Source organism: Nanorana parkeri, unplaced genomic scaffold, assembly GCF_000935625.1.
Source record: "Nanorana parkeri isolate BGI_ZX_2015 unplaced genomic scaffold, ASM93562v1 scaffold936, whole genome shotgun sequence".
Classification (NCBI taxonomy): Eukaryota; Metazoa; Chordata; class Amphibia; order Anura; family Dicroglossidae; genus Nanorana; species Nanorana parkeri.
Genome location: NW_017307204.1, coordinates 455,620 through 473,271, shown reverse-complemented (window position 1 = coordinate 473,271; position 17,652 = coordinate 455,620). Strand labels below are relative to the sequence as shown.

The 17,652-nt window shown below is 44.5% G+C and overlaps 1 protein-coding gene across 1 annotated transcript in view; it reads right to left on the bottom strand.

The window, feature by feature from the left end:
* Positions 1-17,652, bottom strand: part of ETF1 (eukaryotic translation termination factor 1) — a 41,650-nt gene that overhangs the window by 13,718 nt on the left and 10,280 nt on the right. The window contains exons 4-6 of the mRNA XM_018566320.1: positions 17,371-17,510; positions 15,371-15,509; positions 2,581-2,771 (exon numbers count right to left, since the gene is read on the bottom strand). Of these exons, the coding sequence (XP_018421822.1) occupies positions 2,581-2,771; positions 15,371-15,509; positions 17,371-17,510 (470 nt within the window). The remainder of the gene's footprint in view (positions 1-2,580; positions 2,772-15,370; positions 15,510-17,370; positions 17,511-17,652) is intronic.

Here is a 17,652-nt window from a genome sequence, read left to right as displayed (position 1 = left end):
CCTTCCGAGAGCTGGTCGCCCATCCAAACTGAGCAATTGGGGGAGAAGGGCCTTAGTAAGAGGTGACCAAGAAAACGATGGTCACGGACTGAGCTCCGGAGATCCTGTGTGAAGTTCCAGGACAACCATCACTACAGCCCTTCACTGATCTGGCCTTTATGGCAGAGTCGCTAGACGGAAGCGCCTCTCCAGTGCAAAACACATGAAAACCCGATTGGAGTCAGCAAAAAAATAAAATAAAAAAAGCACCTGAAGGACACGGAATAACATAATTCTCTGGTCATGTAGAACCAAGATTGAACCGTTTGACCTCAATTCTAAACGTTATGTCTGAAGGAAACCAGGCACCGTTCATCACCTGTTCAACATCATGCTTTGGGGTGCTTTTCAGCAGCAGGGACTGGGAGACTGGTCAGGGTTAAAAGGAAAGCTGAATGGAGCCTGTTCCACAGCGCTCAGGACCTCAGACTGGGCCGAGGGTTCACCTTTCAACATGACAACGATCCTAAGCACACAGCCAAGACAACACAGGAGTGCCTAGGGGACTACTCTGTAAATGTCCTAGAGTGGCTCAGTCAGAGCACTGGCTTGAACATCTCTGGAGAGACCTGAAAATGGCTGTCCACCGATGATTCCCCTCCAACCTGACTTAGGAGAGGATTTGTAAAGAATGGCAGAAAATCCCCCAATCCAGATGTGCAATGCTTGTCGCTATACCCAAAAAGACTCAAGGCTGTAATTGCTGCCCAAAGGTGAAGTAAAGGGTCTGAATACTTAAGTACATATGAGATTTCATTTTTTTTCTTTTTAATAAATTCAGACATTTCTACAATTCTGTTTTCACTTTGTCATTATGTGGTACTGCAGGGGTGCCCATAAGGTCAATCGCGATCTACCAGTCGATCACGATTGTCCTTTCCTCCCGCCGCCCGTCGGGCTTCCCTGGATCCCCGCTGCTGAAGGAACCTCTGCAGCCAGCGGCAGACAGAGCTGCTGTCACAGAACTAAGGCTGAGCGGTGAGGAGAAAGATGCTCGCCCAGGTTCTCTCCCCCCTTAGTTCTGTGACAGCGGCTCCGTCATCCGCAACCACCTATCCCCCCCCCCGGCTGAAGCGCTTCTTTCACTACTCGCCGCATCACCCGATGCCTCTGCCCGGGAGAGCAGGGGAATCCATGTGCGTGGCGGAGCGGCAGAGGATCGGTACACATGAGTTAAATGCAAATAAAAAAAATGAAAAATTTAGAAATAATACAAATAAAATGAAAAAAATCCTGGAGGCCGGGCGCTGGGTGACATCACATGCCTGTTGGGGGTGGGGAACGTTTTTTTTCTTGCCTCGGGCACAAAAGGAGCTGGCTACGGCTATGCTCCCGCGGTGCCCGTGCGTCTGCCAGCTGAATGCGTCAGACGCTGCAGATGGAAAGGGGCAGGACACCTCCCCCCATGTGCAACGTCGGCCACACAAGCACCACGGGAGGACAGGAGGCCGGGCCCCTAGGACGTATTGGCATGCAAGTTGGCCGACTCCCTACGTTCAGGGGCGGGAGGGGGTGTGGGGTTGTATTGAAGTCAAGGGCACTGCAGCAATGCCCCCCGCCCACAGTGTGAGCGCCCGCACCCGGAACGCAGGCACATTAGTGCCTGCATTCCGGTCTATTGTGATCTGCAAAAATAGTGCTTGCAGCATTTTTGCGGATCGCACTGGACTGGAACGCAGGCACTAATGTGCCTGGGTTCCGGGTGCAGGCAATCGCACTGTGAGCAAGGGGCCTGCTTGCGGTGCCATTTACTTCAATGCACCGCCAAGCCCCCTCCCACCCCTGAATGCAGGTGTTTTTTCGTTGGTAGATATCATTGAGCTCGTTATTTGAAAAGTAGATCTCCAGACCATGGCCATAGAAAAGAAAGGGATTCCTGGGGTTAAGCGTTTTGTCGCGCTGAATTAGCTGCAACAAAATGCCTTGGTGTGAACGGGGCCCAATTGCCCGATATGATTAAACAGCGGCACCCTGACATCTATTGGCTGCAGTCGCTTCTGCATGCTGAAACCATTTTCGCAATACCTTCAGCTTGCATGTGATCACCAATTCAATGATGACATGATCAGGAACCACTATTTGGCTCCTGACTGAAGTGGGGACACTGTCTGCTAGCTGTCAAATCCAGCCGTCACTGATGGCTGCACTAAATATCAGCTGTAGCTGTCAAAAGGAGGGTGTTGATTAATATGTCCTCAGCACTGGGCAACATGCTGAAAAATGTTAATATAAAGAATGCAGATGGGAAGGGGTTAAAGGGTGCACGGAAACCTTAGAGCAGTGGTCCTCTGGTTTGAATGTTTTGCTTTTTATTTTGCAGGGTGCATTGCAAAGAATTCCAATAGGACAAAGTTCTATGTTTTAAACTGTGCAAAACTATACAGGCTGAGCTTGGGTGGCCTCTAAGGTAGCCATCTGCACTTGGCTCTTAAAGTGCTGGAAAAAAAAAACAATTTGCTATATTCCAGATTAGGACTATAGCAAATCATTACATCATTATCAGATAAGTACATATAAGATACTTTAAAGCAAAAACCTCACCTGATCAAACATGTCCGATTGACTGAGCTCTGTTTTGAAGTCAGCTGACCCAGCCAACACAAGTCCAGCTACGTTTACTTTATCACCAGAAATAAAGAGCTGTACAGCTGTTTCTGCCACTTTTCTGACATAGTTGTGGCGCTTTTCCATTCTTAGACGTGCAAAACGCAATGCAGATTGCCCCCCTCTACCTGTGGGAAATGAAAAAAAAAAAAAAGTGTTACCGTATGGCCATCTTTTCACAAATTCCAACCGGTAAGGAATTTTTCAAAGCCGCCTTACCTTTTTATCCAACCCCAATCAACTCCACTAGACCCCCACCTCCATAAAACCTCTGCATAACTACCTACCTTTACATTTTGAATATTGGCTTCTTCCCGATATCTGTGCACGCACAGTAGAACACTATAGATTTCTGTGGGCATCTCGCAGTTCATGGGGGTTCTACAGTGTCTAGTTAAGATGAGGGAGATTGGGGCAAAAGGGTAAGGAGTCTTGAAAGGTTTCCCTAAAGAGCAAGTATTTTACATTTTGGGCAGTGTAGGAAAGTGCTAAAATGTATCCTTTGCCAAGAAAAAAATGTTGAGCTGCAAAATGTAGACCCCTAATATCTATAAAGAGCACCAGTCATTACCACTGTACTATTAAACAGGGTAGCACTATTCACCTTACTAGGTACAGGGGGTTTCAAGACGAGCTACATGACACTGCCACAGTACCATTGCGATTAATGGCCCTTTACAAGTCAATTATCTCAACAGTCTATATAAAAGTAAACTAAAAATATTAGTCTACTATAAAAGTAGTGCCATGTGGCAGTGCATGCACTTTAATAATGCCCTATGCATTGGGTTGCCTGTCTAATAGATTTGATACTGAGAGCAGCGGGGATACAGAGTCAACAAACAACCGGCTCCCAGTGCGGTTGAGAGAAGCAGGCAATCCAGACCAACTAATCAATGAGAATCGCTGACAACGATTCTCATTAAATCAATTAGTTGTTTGAGCCTTACAAGTTTTCAAAATTTTATTTTGTGAACATAATCTCAGTGTAAAGCAGACTTGGAAGCTCAACTCTGGCCAAACAATCTGCTAATGACAAAACAATGTCCTTCAGATTTAGCAAGTTTTGTAGTGCAAGGACTACCCAAATCCAATACATTTATATCCGATCAACTAACCCCTTGCAGTACACAGATGTTCGTAAAAACTAGAACAAGATCACACAATCAGATAGTGTGGATAGACACATTTTCTTCTCCCTGCAAACCCCCAACCTAAACCAGAAACAAGTGCACCAATAGCTGACATACCTGTCAGGAGCTTTTATCTTCTACTTGCGTGCAGAGCACTGCTTCCAGGATCTGTGTTCAAGTAGAGGCACAAAGTGACAGATTTTGATCAAACAGTTAATCACAGCCTAAACCCATGCATGGCTCTGGCTCAGAAGATGGAACATTCCCAAAAGTATATGTGCAGCCAGTGGTGGTCTTATGGCTTGTTTAGAACGTTGGTGCAGGAGAAAGACGACATGAGTCTTTAAAGTGATCCTACAATATTCTGAAACAGATGCAGGCCATCTAGGCTACAGACAGAACTCTGAAGCAACACAATCCCTCTGGTTGATTTATCATGATTTGGTCATGAAGGAACAATGCTTAATGTACTAACATTTCTGAGAGCTAACCACTTACACACTATGCCCCAGATGACTGATTAAAGCAATTAGTATGGGACTACTGGGGGGAGTAGATCAGGTTGAACTCCACCAGGGCATCCACTGATATGCCGGTTGAAGAAACCATTCTCTGGCATCTAGATATTAATGGATGAGAATGTCCGCCTGGCAATTTTCTACTCCTGAAATGTGCAGTGGGTAGGGCTAAAACGATGAGTTCTGCCCAAGCCAAAATCTGGTCAGTCTCTTTGACTGTGTGAGACTTCGTTTTTTTTCCCTAATGGTTGACATACGCCACCTTTCTGGCACTGCCCAACTAAATAGGAGTCAGATGATCTCTCAATCACGATGTCCAGCGTCAAAGGTATAACCGATTTCCAGTATAATAAGTGAAAGATACAATTCCTATGGGACAAAGTCCCCCACACCAAAAGGGTGTCCTGGACTCCTCGCCAGCCTTACAGGCTGGAGTGTTTTTCAAGGATTTTCCAGACCGACGGAAGGATTTCTGTCTCCAGGGATGGATTTGTGAGCCACGAGGCCAGGGTATCAGGCACATATTACTGTCCAGTGACTGCCTCTTTGGTTTTGATTTGCAATGGTCTGGAGTGGAATGGGCATACAAAACTGCCTCGAAGGAGCAACCATCAAGCCAAGAACACTTATGCAAAAGCGGACGGTGGGCCAGCACTTATACTGCAGAGTCCAAACCTGGGAGCAAAGAGCCATAAGCTTCTTACTATCAACTAGGAGACCTAGAAACTCCAAGCAATGAATTGGATCCAACACTGATTTCCCAAGGTTCGGGGCTTATCCAACCCCCCTGCAGAAAAAAAAAACAAAAAAAACGGCAGACTGTTCCCTCAAACAGGGAAGAAAGTGGTCCAGGTATCCCACTAACAAGATTTCCCTGTGGAAAAAAACAGAGCAAGTACAGGATCTAGCACAGTGGTGGCGAACCTTGGCACTCCAGGTGTGCCAAAACTACAAATCCCAACATGCATCTGGGTGTTATGTCTGTGGCTGTCAGAGCCGTGCAATGCCTCATGGGATTTGTAGTTCCAAGACAGCTGGAGTGCCAAGGTTTGCCACCACTGATCTAGCACTTTGGCGAAGACCTAAGGTGCTGTTGACAGACTGAAGGAAAGACCAACAAACTGGTAGTGTTTCTTGCCCACCACAAAACGCAGGTAACATTGATGTGCTCAAAAGGATATGGAAAAACAAGTAGGCATCCCTTATGTCCACAGAGGCCACAAATGTTCCCAGACGGAGTCAAGTAATGACTTGATGGATTCCATGCAGAATTTTTGGCCTAAAATAAAGACATTGAGAGCCTTTAGATCAAGAATGGGGCAAAGCACCACCTTTTGCCTTGGAAGTTAGTATGGCTTGAGTAGAAAACTGGAAACTTTTTTTCCAGGACCATGGCTACGAATCCCTGACCGAGGAGTTGTGTTAGAGCAGCATAGAGCTGTGCTCCTCTTTTTCAGGGTTGTTGGCAGGCTTGGGGTGGAGTTAGAGTTAGGAACTCTTAGCTCGTAGTCCCTGGATCGGTTATCCATGCGTACCAGATATTGGTCCAGTCCTGGTGGTAGCAAAGGCCAACAGGACTTGCTCACAAGCCTTTGGGAGTCCAAAGCTTGTGGTGGAAGTGAGTTACAGGCTTAACCTTGAGAACTGGGAAAAGCAAAAAGGAACTCTTCTTTGCTTCTTATGTAGAATTTTTCCAGTCTAAGGATTAGCCTTCTTTTGCGGGGGGGGAAAAGGGTGGGGTTTATTTTTACACGGATGTTCCACAGACAAGGATTTAAGCCAAAGGATCAACCACATATGTACAGACACAAGGACCATTTTAATATCAGGGCACGTTATCCACAAGCCCTTCAAAACACAGTAGTGCAGGGCAACAGGCAAAAGTTTCAATCGTTGACGAACTGAATGATTAGTAAGGATTGAACAGGGAACTTGAGACATATCCTTGGACCATACACCCATGGTCTGGCAAATGGACAGGACAACAATTACCGTTTTCAGGATAAAAGGTCTGCTATTGAAAATAAGGCCTTGCAAAGGGCTTTCAGTCTTATCCACAGAATCTTTAAACACTGCAATGTCCTTGACAGGGACAGAGTTCTGCATGACCAGATCCACAATGGGAAAGGCCCACTTCTTAAGGAATTCAAACTTAATTGGGTATTGCTGGGCAAAACACTTCAGGAGGAGTGAAGATTATTATCTGTACTAGGCCAGTCAACGTACAAAACAGGTTTCGGCAGAGAGTGTACTGGGACAGTTTTGGCAGGCTGTGTGCTTTTGGGGGAGGATGCAGGCCCACTCTAGCTCTAGGCATGTGCGTATTGCATCAATAAGGAGAGAAATTGTATCCTTAAAAAAGGAGAACTATGAGGTGAGTGCTTTTCACTCACCTCATAGTTGTAGCCGACCTGTAACAATGAGACTGTCACAGGTCGGCTTAGTAGATCGGGAGGTGAGTGAACACATACCGGCGTTCGCTCACCTCTCGATCCTGTCACGGCTCTCTGCCGTGACAGGGGAGGGGCTGGATTCCCCCTCCCCGCCAGCGCTGACTGGCAGTACGGATGGGGGCGGGTACAGCTGGCTCTGCCTCTAGATAGGCAGAGCCAGCTGTCAGTCACGCAGCTGGGCAGATCCAGACATAATTGTCGGGATCCGCTTCAGCGTCTCAGTATACCGCGAGCTACAGCTTGCGGTATACTGAGCCTAGGGTGACGGGAGGACGCTAGTTTGTGTCCTCCCGTTACCCTGAGAACTATGGGGAAACGCCTTAACCCCATAGTTCTCCTTTAAGCCTAGAAGTAATATCAATAGACAGGCTTCTTAAAAGGAGAACTATGGGGTTAAGTTCTTAAAAGGAGAACTATGGGGCGAGACGCTGAAGTGGATCCCGACAATAATCCTCTGCCTATCTAGAGGCAGACCCAACTGTACCCGCCCCCTCCCCTGTCCGTTCCGCCATTCAGCGCTGGCGGATCGGAGAGGAGAGGGGGGAATCCAGCCCCTCCCCTGTCACAGCAGAGAGCCGTGACAGGATGGAGAGGTGAGCGAACGCCAGTATGTGTTCGCTCACCTCCCGATCTACTAAGCCGACCTGTGACGGTCTCATTGTCACAGGTCGGCTAGAAGTATGAGGTGAGTGAAAAAGCACTCACCTCATAGTTCTCCTTTAAGCTGGCCATACACCTCTAGTTTATCTGCAGATTTTCTATGGTCAGATGGAAAAAGTGCAACAGATTCCTCCATCTACACTAAACTGTGTGGATGGAGGAATCTCTAGCTGGGCCAAGCTTCAGTATCTTGCTAGTCAGCCCCGCTGCTTCTCAAAATACCTGAACAATGGCTACATCTAAATCAGATTGTTCAGGTATTTTGACAGTCAGCGGGGCCGACTAGCAAGATACTGAAGCTTGGCCCAGTGGGATATTCTTCTATCATAATCTATAGGTGTATGGGCAGCTTTAGGCACAAATTTAGCAAAAAGGATAGATTAAATTTATCCCCACCCTGAGCAGTGTGCAGATGCCGCTGCAGGCACATCAGAGACTCTGAAGGAACCACACAAAAGCTATAATGAAAGTGATAATATCCATAAAGTCTGACATGGTTAAAGAAAACCTCTCCCTAAATAATGCAAAAGAAAGGCACACTTGTGGGAGGGGGGTTAAGGAAGACTCAAAAAGGAGTGGGGACCGCAGAAGGCAGCAAATGTCTGGGCTGTTAAGAGTCAGACCCCAGGACAGGAGCCGCATAAACTGTGCCAGAGGATTGGTAGCTGAAAGGACCTGCAGAACTGCTCCCTCTACACTTATTTTCTGAAATACTGGAGGCGTGCAAGACCTGGTGGCTGTTGGCCCACACATTGCGAAGGGCCGATTTTTGATGCACACGCAGCTGAGGAAAGAAGCATGCAGGCAGCTCTAGCTATGGAGACACAAGAGCAGTGCACCTCCACACACTGCTTTCCACAGCTCCAATGTTTGACAGCTGCACACAGACTGTGTACGGACCTGGATCCATCACCTCTGCACCCAAGGGCCATATTGCTGCCTGTTTACAGCTGTCAAAACTTGGACAGCAAGATCTGAACATGGAGAGGAGAGGAGGATCATTTCTGGGGGTAGAAAGACCCTGGACAAAGCCAATTGCACATACTCCAAGCAATGGGAGGGCCCCAGCAACAACTTTTGGAGGTTCAGGACCCATCTGAAGCTCTACAGGGTTTGTATTGTCCAATGAATGACCAGGCTTTCTCCGACTGTTCTCTAAAGGAGAAGGACGCCCAGGGATCCTACTAGGAGGATGCTCTGAGACCAAACCAGAGCTAACACAGGGGACAGACTTTGGTTAAGACCCAAGGCACAGAGGGCAGGCTGAACAAACTGATATTGTTACATGCCCACAGAAAACTGCAGGTAATGTTGATGAGTAGGAAAAATGACATGCATTGTTGTAAATCAAAAGGTAAAAAGGCGGTGATAACAGCAGGGGAGATTCCATACACAATTTTTGGACCCGCAGGAACCCAATGTGGATCTTGGGATAGGCAATAAGACAGACCTTCCGAATTACTTTGTGGACAGTGAACAGGTTGGAGTAAAATCCCAGAAACTGTTCTGGTTTCGGAATAGGGACTATGACCCCCTGGGAAAGGCGCTAAGGCAGCAGGGCGATCCGACAGTCTGTGGGAAGATTTTTGCAGGTTTAAAAGCAGAAAGCGAGAAAGAAGCAGAATGCAACCCTAAGTTATGACGCTCTGGAGCCAGGCATCAGGAATGTCCCATACCAAGTAAGCTGTGTAGGTTGACAGACTTCATTCCATTTGAGAAAATGGGGGTGATCCTTAATAAAGTGGGCTTGTTCCTGGATTAAGCAGGCTTGGAGGGCCAGGGCTTCTTTTGAGGTAAGAAGGTGCTCTTGCCACTTCATTACTTGATGACTATCAAAGGATTCCTGGAACAAGTTTAACCCAGTAAAAAAAAAAAAAAAAGCATGTCACCAGCACTTCATCCACAGAATCCGCTGCACGTTGCATGTGAACAAACAGCAGACCCCACCCTGAGGGCATCCGTCGGGCAATTACCGCAGTACCGGCAGGGCAACAGGGAAAAGTTCCAGCCGTTTAAGTACGTTAGAAGTTTGAGAAAGCAGAGTCTTACTACACAGATAAGGCCTGACACACCACTATGGTAGCAACAGCAGGTTGCATAGCAGTGCCTACAAGGGAAAATAAAGCCTTAATGAGGGTCTCTAACCTTTTGTCTATAGCACTTGAAAACAGGAATCAAAAGGGATCAAAGTTTGAGCAAGGATCACATGCAATTGTTTTTGCTTGAAAATAATATCATCAGTGATAGTCAGTACGGATTCACAAAAGACAGAAGTTGTCAAACAAACCTACTTTCTTTTTATGAGGGAGTAAAAAAATTGGACAGAGGAATGGCTGTGGATATAGTATACTTGGACTTGCAAAAACGTTTGACACAGTTCTCCACATGCGGCTAATGTATAAGTTAAGGTCAATAGGTATAGAGTATTCAATCTGTAATTGGATAGAAAACTGGCTTAAAGACCGTATTCAGAGAGTGGTGATCAATGATTCGTACTCTGAATGGTCTGAGGTTGTTAGTGGTGTTCTCCAAGGTTCAGTGTTGGGTCCCTTACTGTTTAACCTATTTATAAATGACAGAATTGGGGATTAAAAGTACTATTTCTGTGTTTGCAGATGACACCAAGTTATGTAGTGGAATACAGTCCTTACAGGATGTCTCCAACTTACAGGCAGATCTGAATGCTCTGTGTGATTGGGCAACTATTTGGCAAATGAGGTTTAACGTTGATAAATGTAAAGTTCTGCACTTGGGGACTAAAAACATGCATGCGTCCTATACTCTAGGGGGGAGTATGTTTGGGGGAGTCAATGATGGAGAAAGATCTTCCTGTTCTGGTAGATCATAGACTCAATAATAGCATGCAATGTCAAGCTGCAGTTTCTAAAGCAAGCAAAATAATTTATTGTATTAAGAGGGGTATAGACTCCAGAGATAGACATAGTCCGGCCCCTGTACAAAGCATTAGTAAGACCTCATCTGGAATATGCCGCTCAGTTTTGGGCACTAGTTCACAAAAAGGATGTTGTGGAACTGGATGTTGTGGAATTAGCTGACCTGAATTTGTTCTCTCTGGAGAAGAGGCGATTAAGGGGGGACATGATCACCATGTATAAATACATAAATGGTCCATATAAAAAGCTTGGTGCCAAATTATTCACGTTAAGGTCACTGCAAAGGACAAGGGGGCACTCTGCGTCTGGAGGAAAGGAGGTTTAACTTTTGCATACGGAAAGGATTCTTCAGTTAGAGCTGTGAAAATGTGGAATAGACTCGCCCAGGAGCTTGTTCTAGCTAGCTCGGTTAATTGTTTTAAAAAAACATCTGGATGTATTCCTAAATGCACAGAATATTACTGGATATTGAGTTCTTAGAGGTATATTAAGCATCAGAGATTGTTGATCCAGGGAATATCCGTTTTTCCCCTGTTGGAGCAAATTGAACAGTGCTTTATAGGGTTTTTTTTTGCCTTCCTCTGGATCAACATTGGGTAATTGTGGGCATAGTGTTCTGTTTAGGCTTTTCTTTTGTGTCTTTTTTCAACCTGACTATGTAACTATGTAAGGAACATCTTCAATAGCAACGGTTAACGTCTTGTTTAAAACAAGAAATGGCTGCAGCAACAGGGACAGCCCATATTTTAAAGAAAACCCTCTTTAATAGGGTATTGCTAAGCAAACCATTCAGGTAAAGTTTTTCAGGGTGATTCCAGTTACCATACGCCAGCTGTGAAAGCACATTTACAAAAAAAGGTTTTAGCATTTTTAGAGAACCCCGACTAGTGACGTTTGTCAAGGTTGGTGCAGGCAGTTCCAATTGTTAAATCATGCACCACATGCACAAAGACAGTCAGTGTCTGAGAATGGGAGATGTAAACCCTTCCTGGGTTGATTCCACAGAATTAGAAGCAGCCCCTTCATCTTCCTCTAGGAGTGCACAAGCAGACAAAAAAAGGTCAGAGGGAGACTGAACAGAAAAGGAGAGGAGGGCCACTTATGCCCCCCGCCCGCAGGCCCTCGAAGAGCACAGTCCAGGATAAGGAGGGTGCCCTAGAAGGAAATTTGGAGGCTCCTGGGTAGGGAGTGAAGGGTAGAAGGGATGTAATATAGATACAGCATCCTCTATAAAAAAGGGACAGAACCCAATGAACCTTCTTGAGCCACACATGGATCCCATAGAAATGGCACCAAATGCAAACTGAGGGGAACCAAGAACCCCTCTAGTCGCTGAAACCCCAAATTTAAGACCCACGGGGTACTTGGTTAGATACAAGCCCTTACCACCCACAGCTGACTCGACAGTGCTGGTCACTTAATGGGGACATGCCCTATCCAGTCTTTGCATTACTGATTGGCATTATGGACATTCCAGGGGATTCACAGTACAAGTACAAAGAATTGAATATCAGGGTTTAGGTCAACAGATATACAGGAGAACACGACAGCAATAGGAGTAACCCAAAGCAGGGTTCCTCGATTATAAAGATGCAAAAAAAGATAAGGAGTCAGGACAAAAATTCATTAGGATTGTACACATACTGTAATGCAAAATGTCTCGGCTTCCATAATAGGAGATTGTCATTATAGGAACATAAGGAAGGAGACAATATGAGGAGGCAAGAATAGGTTATGAATAGGGATGTCCCGATAGCGGTACTAGCATCGGCACCGATACAGGGCATTTTGACAAGTACTTGTCAAAATGGCCCGATACAAAGCGCAAAAGCGTGCGCTATTTTTTTACTTGCCGCGCCACTGCTGCTCCGGTGGGCGGCGCTCCAGGCAGTCGCCAGCCACCTAAATTAGGTCCTCACTTGGAGCGCTGCCCACAGGAGCAGCAGTGACGCGACGCTCCTCTCCAGCTCAGCGCCGACGATGTCTTCACGTGCGAGGAAAATCGTGAGGCACCGCGATTGAGGCAACAGTGAGTATGACGGGGCCTGGGCTTGTGTGAACAAGAACAATCTACTGCTGCAGTACATTCTATATGTAGCACATATACAGTACATAAAGAATGCACTGCAGCAATAGATTTACAATTCTGCACTGCTAATCTGAAGGGGTTAAATGATCCATAGTACAACTACATGTTATGTACTATGGATCATTTAACCCCTTCAGATTAGCAGTGCAGAATTGTAAATCTACTGCTGCAGTACATTCTATATGTAGCACATATACAGTACATATAGAATGTACTGCAGCAGTAGATTGTTCTTGTTCACACAAGCCCAGGCCCCGTCATACTCACTGTTGCCTCAATCGCGGTGCCTCACGATTTTCCTCGCACGTGAAGACATCGTCGGCGCTGAGCTGGAGAGGAGCGTCGCGTCACTGCTGCTCCGGTGGGCGGCGCTCCAGGCAGTCGCCAGCCACCTAAATTAGGTCCTCACTTGGAGCGCTGCCCACCGGAGCCGCAGTGACGCGACGCTCCTCTCCAGCTCAGCGCCGACGATGTCTTCACGTGCGAGGAAAATCGTGAGGCACCGCGATTGAGGCAACAGTGAGTATGACGGGGCCTGGGCTTGTGTGAACAAGAACAATCTACTGCTGCAGTACATTCTATATGTAGCACATATACAGTACATAAAGAATGCACTGCAGCAATAGATTTACAATTCTGCACTGCTAATCTGAAGGGGTTAAATGATCCATAGTACAACTACATGTTATGTACTATGGATCATTTAACCCAGGGCTCAAAAGTGGAAATAAAGAGAGGGCGAGTGGAAATTCAGTCAGGTACGCGATCCGTGACCGCGTGCCTGACTGAATTTCCACTCGCCCTCTCTTTATTTCCACTTTTGAGCCCTGGGTTAAATGATCCATAGTACAACTACATGTTATGTACTATGGATCATTTAACCCATTCATGTTAGCAGGTCAGAATTGTAAATCTATTGCTGCAGTGTATTCTATGTGTAGCACATATACAGTACATAAAGAATGCACTGCAGCAATAGATTTACAATTCTGCACTGCTAATCTGAAGGGGTTAAATGATCCATAGTACAACTACATGTTATGTACTATGGGTCATTTAACCTATTCCTGTTAGCAGAGGATAATTGTAAATCTACTGCGGCAGTGCATTCAATATGTACTGTATGTGCTACATATAGAATGCACTGCAGCAATAGATTTACAATGATCCCCTGCTAACATAAATGGGTTAAATGATCCGTAGTACAACTACATGTTATGTACTATGGATCATTTAACCTTTTCATGTTAGCAGGGGATAATTTTATCTCTTACTGCAGTGTACGGGACATGTGTGCTGTATATGTACTAGGATTTAGATTTAACCTATTCATGTTAGCAGGGCAGAATTGTGAGCGCCTCTCACAAGCTGAGCACCGAGACACAATGCAGCGATCCTGACCAGCGCCGACTACAAGAGGCACCTCGTGAGGCAACAGGGATCGGAGTGAAACTGTGAGTGAGGGAAGCTGGGACAGGGCTGGCTGTAAATCTATTGCGATAGTGTACTGGATGTGTGTAATGTATATATGTAGTACATATATACACAGCACACACCTCCACTACACTCCTGCAATAGATTTACAATTCTTCCCTGCTAACATGAATCGATTAAATGATCCGTAGAACATAACACGTAGTTGTACTATGGATCATTTTAAAAAAGTATCGTTAATTGGTATTGGCAAGTATATGAGGGGAGGTACTTGTAATTGGTCCTGACAAAGTGACATCCCTAGTTATGAAGGGAAAGGGAAAAGGATGGTGTGAGAAAAAGAAAAAGGGAAATTTGGTAGAAAGGCACTCAAGAGTAAACAAAACTGACACAAGAGAACCCTCACATATCAGCATGGTACATCTGATAACCGGGTCATGTACCCCAGGGATTTAATAAACTATTTTGCATGAACGTTATCTGAAGATTATCAATGAAAAGTTGAGCGCCAGCAGGACCAATTATTTTGGAATTTGTTCCAATTGCAGTTTGCTTGGGCAAAGCAGAGTTTCTTTGGGCATGGGTGTTGTGGGTGGCTATCAAGACATCCAGTTAGGGAGAATCTACGCTTTTCTAGGAGCAACTGAAAGCCTTGCTGCTACAAAGATATGGGTTAAAAATATGCAAAATTAATACGGACAAGATGTGATGCCAGCTTCTAGAAGTACTGGTGCTGGATCATCAGCAGCCACTGTTCATGTATACAATAGACCTGAAGGAAGGAATCAAGCATGTTTTCTCGTTCAGTCCAAGGAGCTGAATGAAAAATAAATACATGTGTTGGGCTGCAACCAACTAATCAATAATTGATGAGAATAGTTGTCAACTATTCTCATCCATTAGTTGGTTGGATCCCCTAGCTCTCTCCTCCATGCTGGTAGAAGGGCACAGCAAGCAGTGGGTGGGCACAGCAAGCCTGCTATTGGCTATTGCAATTTGAACTGGCCAGCAGCAGGCCAGCCATTTGCACCAGCCCACTACCGGCTGTTATTTACATTCAGCTGCGGTCTGCGGAATCTTGCCACTGGCAGCTGTCATTCCCTGGCTGAAGCTATTTAGGCGCCATATGCTTACAATACAAAAAAAAAAAAAGGTCATTTTTGGTTTCAGCCTGACAAATTCTGCTGCGGGAGGTGCGTTGCAGTGCCGTTCATTTCAAATGGTACCCCAAACATGCCTCCCGTCCATAGTGTGATTGCCCGCACAGTACTGCAATGCCATGTGATTGCAAAAAATTGTGCATGCAGTTTTATTCTGAAGTAAACTATGTTTGTAACACTGCATTTGTGTATTTTATTTTAAAATGATGGATGGTATTCATTTAATATTTTTTATCCGCTTAATCGAGTTGCAGCCCTATACAGGTGTCTGCCCAGCTTACGTTTTGGTAAACCAAATCAATTTTAAGTAGCCACAGTGAAAGAAAAATGGGGAAAGGCTAGAATAGTCTAGAGTTACAGACTTACAAATACACTTTTCACATTACCATGCTTCTTTGGAAGATCCACAGTGAATTTGTGTAGCACTTCTCTTGTATTTCCTTGAAGGGTTCCAAAAAGTGCCCCGCTACCATCTATTACAATGAATCCAAATTTGCTATCATCAGAAAGGAGAGCTGTGAGAGCCTGTAATAAAAATAAACATTTACAGTTTTATCAGCAATGGAGGAAAAAATTAAATTGGAGCTGTCTATTTTAGAGGAAAATTATAGTTTCCATATATTTAACCATTTCATCTCTAGCACCTGTAAACTCCTTGTGGACCAAAATAATTTTTACATTTTAGCTAGAAGTCTATTGATTGAGATAAATTTGCCATTTTATAAATACATATACTGTTTTACAGTACAAACAACGCTTTCTCTTGGCAATGTTGCCTTTACAGATATTTGTATTTTCTATGAAAAAAAATCAGTAGAATGACCGAGGAGGAACACACTGTTACCCCACTCATACATTTTGTATCAGGAAGGGGTAATCAAATCTGGTTATTGGATTATATATATTCAAATGCACTCATACAAATTATGCAAAATGGCTTATAAATATGTTTAATCCATACCATTAAAGCATTCAAATAATTGAGCTGCAACCTCTATTTTTCCTTTAACGAGTTCTACTTAATAAAAAGGGAATTTTTATACACACCATAGAATCCTTTATGTTATACCGCTGCCTACTGGAGGGGAAAAAAGGGGGGGGGAAAGGACACACGTTTTGTAGCAAAACAGTTTTGAGAGGCTGATCATAAAAACAGACAGGTGGGACCTGTATCCCCCAGTGGACTCAAGAAAAGGATTTTACAATGTGTACAAAAATCTCATTTTCTTTCTCAGCTATGGAGGGGCACAGGAAGTTTAATCTTTGAGCTGTACATTGCCAAAAGCAGTGCAACTATGGAGTAGGCAACACCACAAAAATGGCCTAACAGCCCCCCTGCCAAATACATAAAAAAATAATATACACCTGGAAACTGGTGACTGCCTGCAGGATTTGTCCCACGGAGACATTGTTGGGGTGGAAGCCCCAAGACCTGCCAAGTAACGTGTATACCTTTCATGTCCGATGCGCTGATAGACCTGTGAGCCTTGCCGTTTTAGTGAGAAGGTTCTGAATGCCTGCATGCAACATTTGCAGTAAGAGATGAAGAGTAGGGTTCCCCCAACCCTTCCAAAGACCTCCCACATTGAGGCAGGAGCATGTCCCATCTGATGGAGGCGTTGCCAATGACAGCATCAAGTGCAAGTCCAAAGAGCCTATGTCCCTCGATGGACGATAAAGTATCAGTATTTGACGTATCAGCAGCATCCCAGACATCAGCTCCATGTGAGAAACAAGCTTTGGTGCTTGCAAGAAGCCATGACTACGGAAGCACAAGACTCCAGACATTTAATTCCAAATGCTCTATCTATCTATCTATATATATTTCTAAACTGTCATTTTCAAGTTTCAGCCTGACAATTTCTATTTTTGGTCTAAAAATTTAATTTCGGTACATCCATAGTAATAAGTATATATCAGCGCAGAAGTTCTCCTATCTATAATACGTTTTCAGAAGTCTTCCCTTTAACTTCCAACACAATGATTGAGAGAAGAAATCTTTAAAAAAGACACAGCCGTATAAACCTAAGGGGGTCTTATTCTTCCCCAAACTATGCAAAACTGAAAGGGCAAGAGACGCAGGATTTTACAAGTGACAATAAAGCACCATAACTATCGTCCCGATTCACCCTCTACCATCCATTTGACATGTAGGCTAATGCTATCAGAGCTTACATTTTAAACAAGACACATGTAAAACTCACCCTAGATCTTCCAGGTGTGTAGAATACAAAATGTTTCAACACGTCTATAACCACGAGTTCCCATTATAACTTTAAACATTTAATCTCTACATCAACATTACTTTCCACAATTAGTTTCAGGGTAATGTCCTAAAGCAGAAAAAACACACCAACACAATAAGAATTAAGCCCTAGCACCATACCTCTGTATGAAATTTGTTGTCGCACAAGTACAAAGATGTGTTGATTGGTTTAAAAGGTTCAAAGTCAATGTTTACTTTCTTCTCTTTTCCTTCTTCTGTTACAATTGTTCCACAATACACAACTAAGCCATTTGGTGGAACTGAAAAATAAAACGCACATAAATGATCAAATGCACCATCTTAATATGTATATTTTATATGTAAATTATGTATTATATTATGACTGACAACGATTCGAATGCACGACATCACTGAACCAAAACATTTTAAAAACTAGGGAGG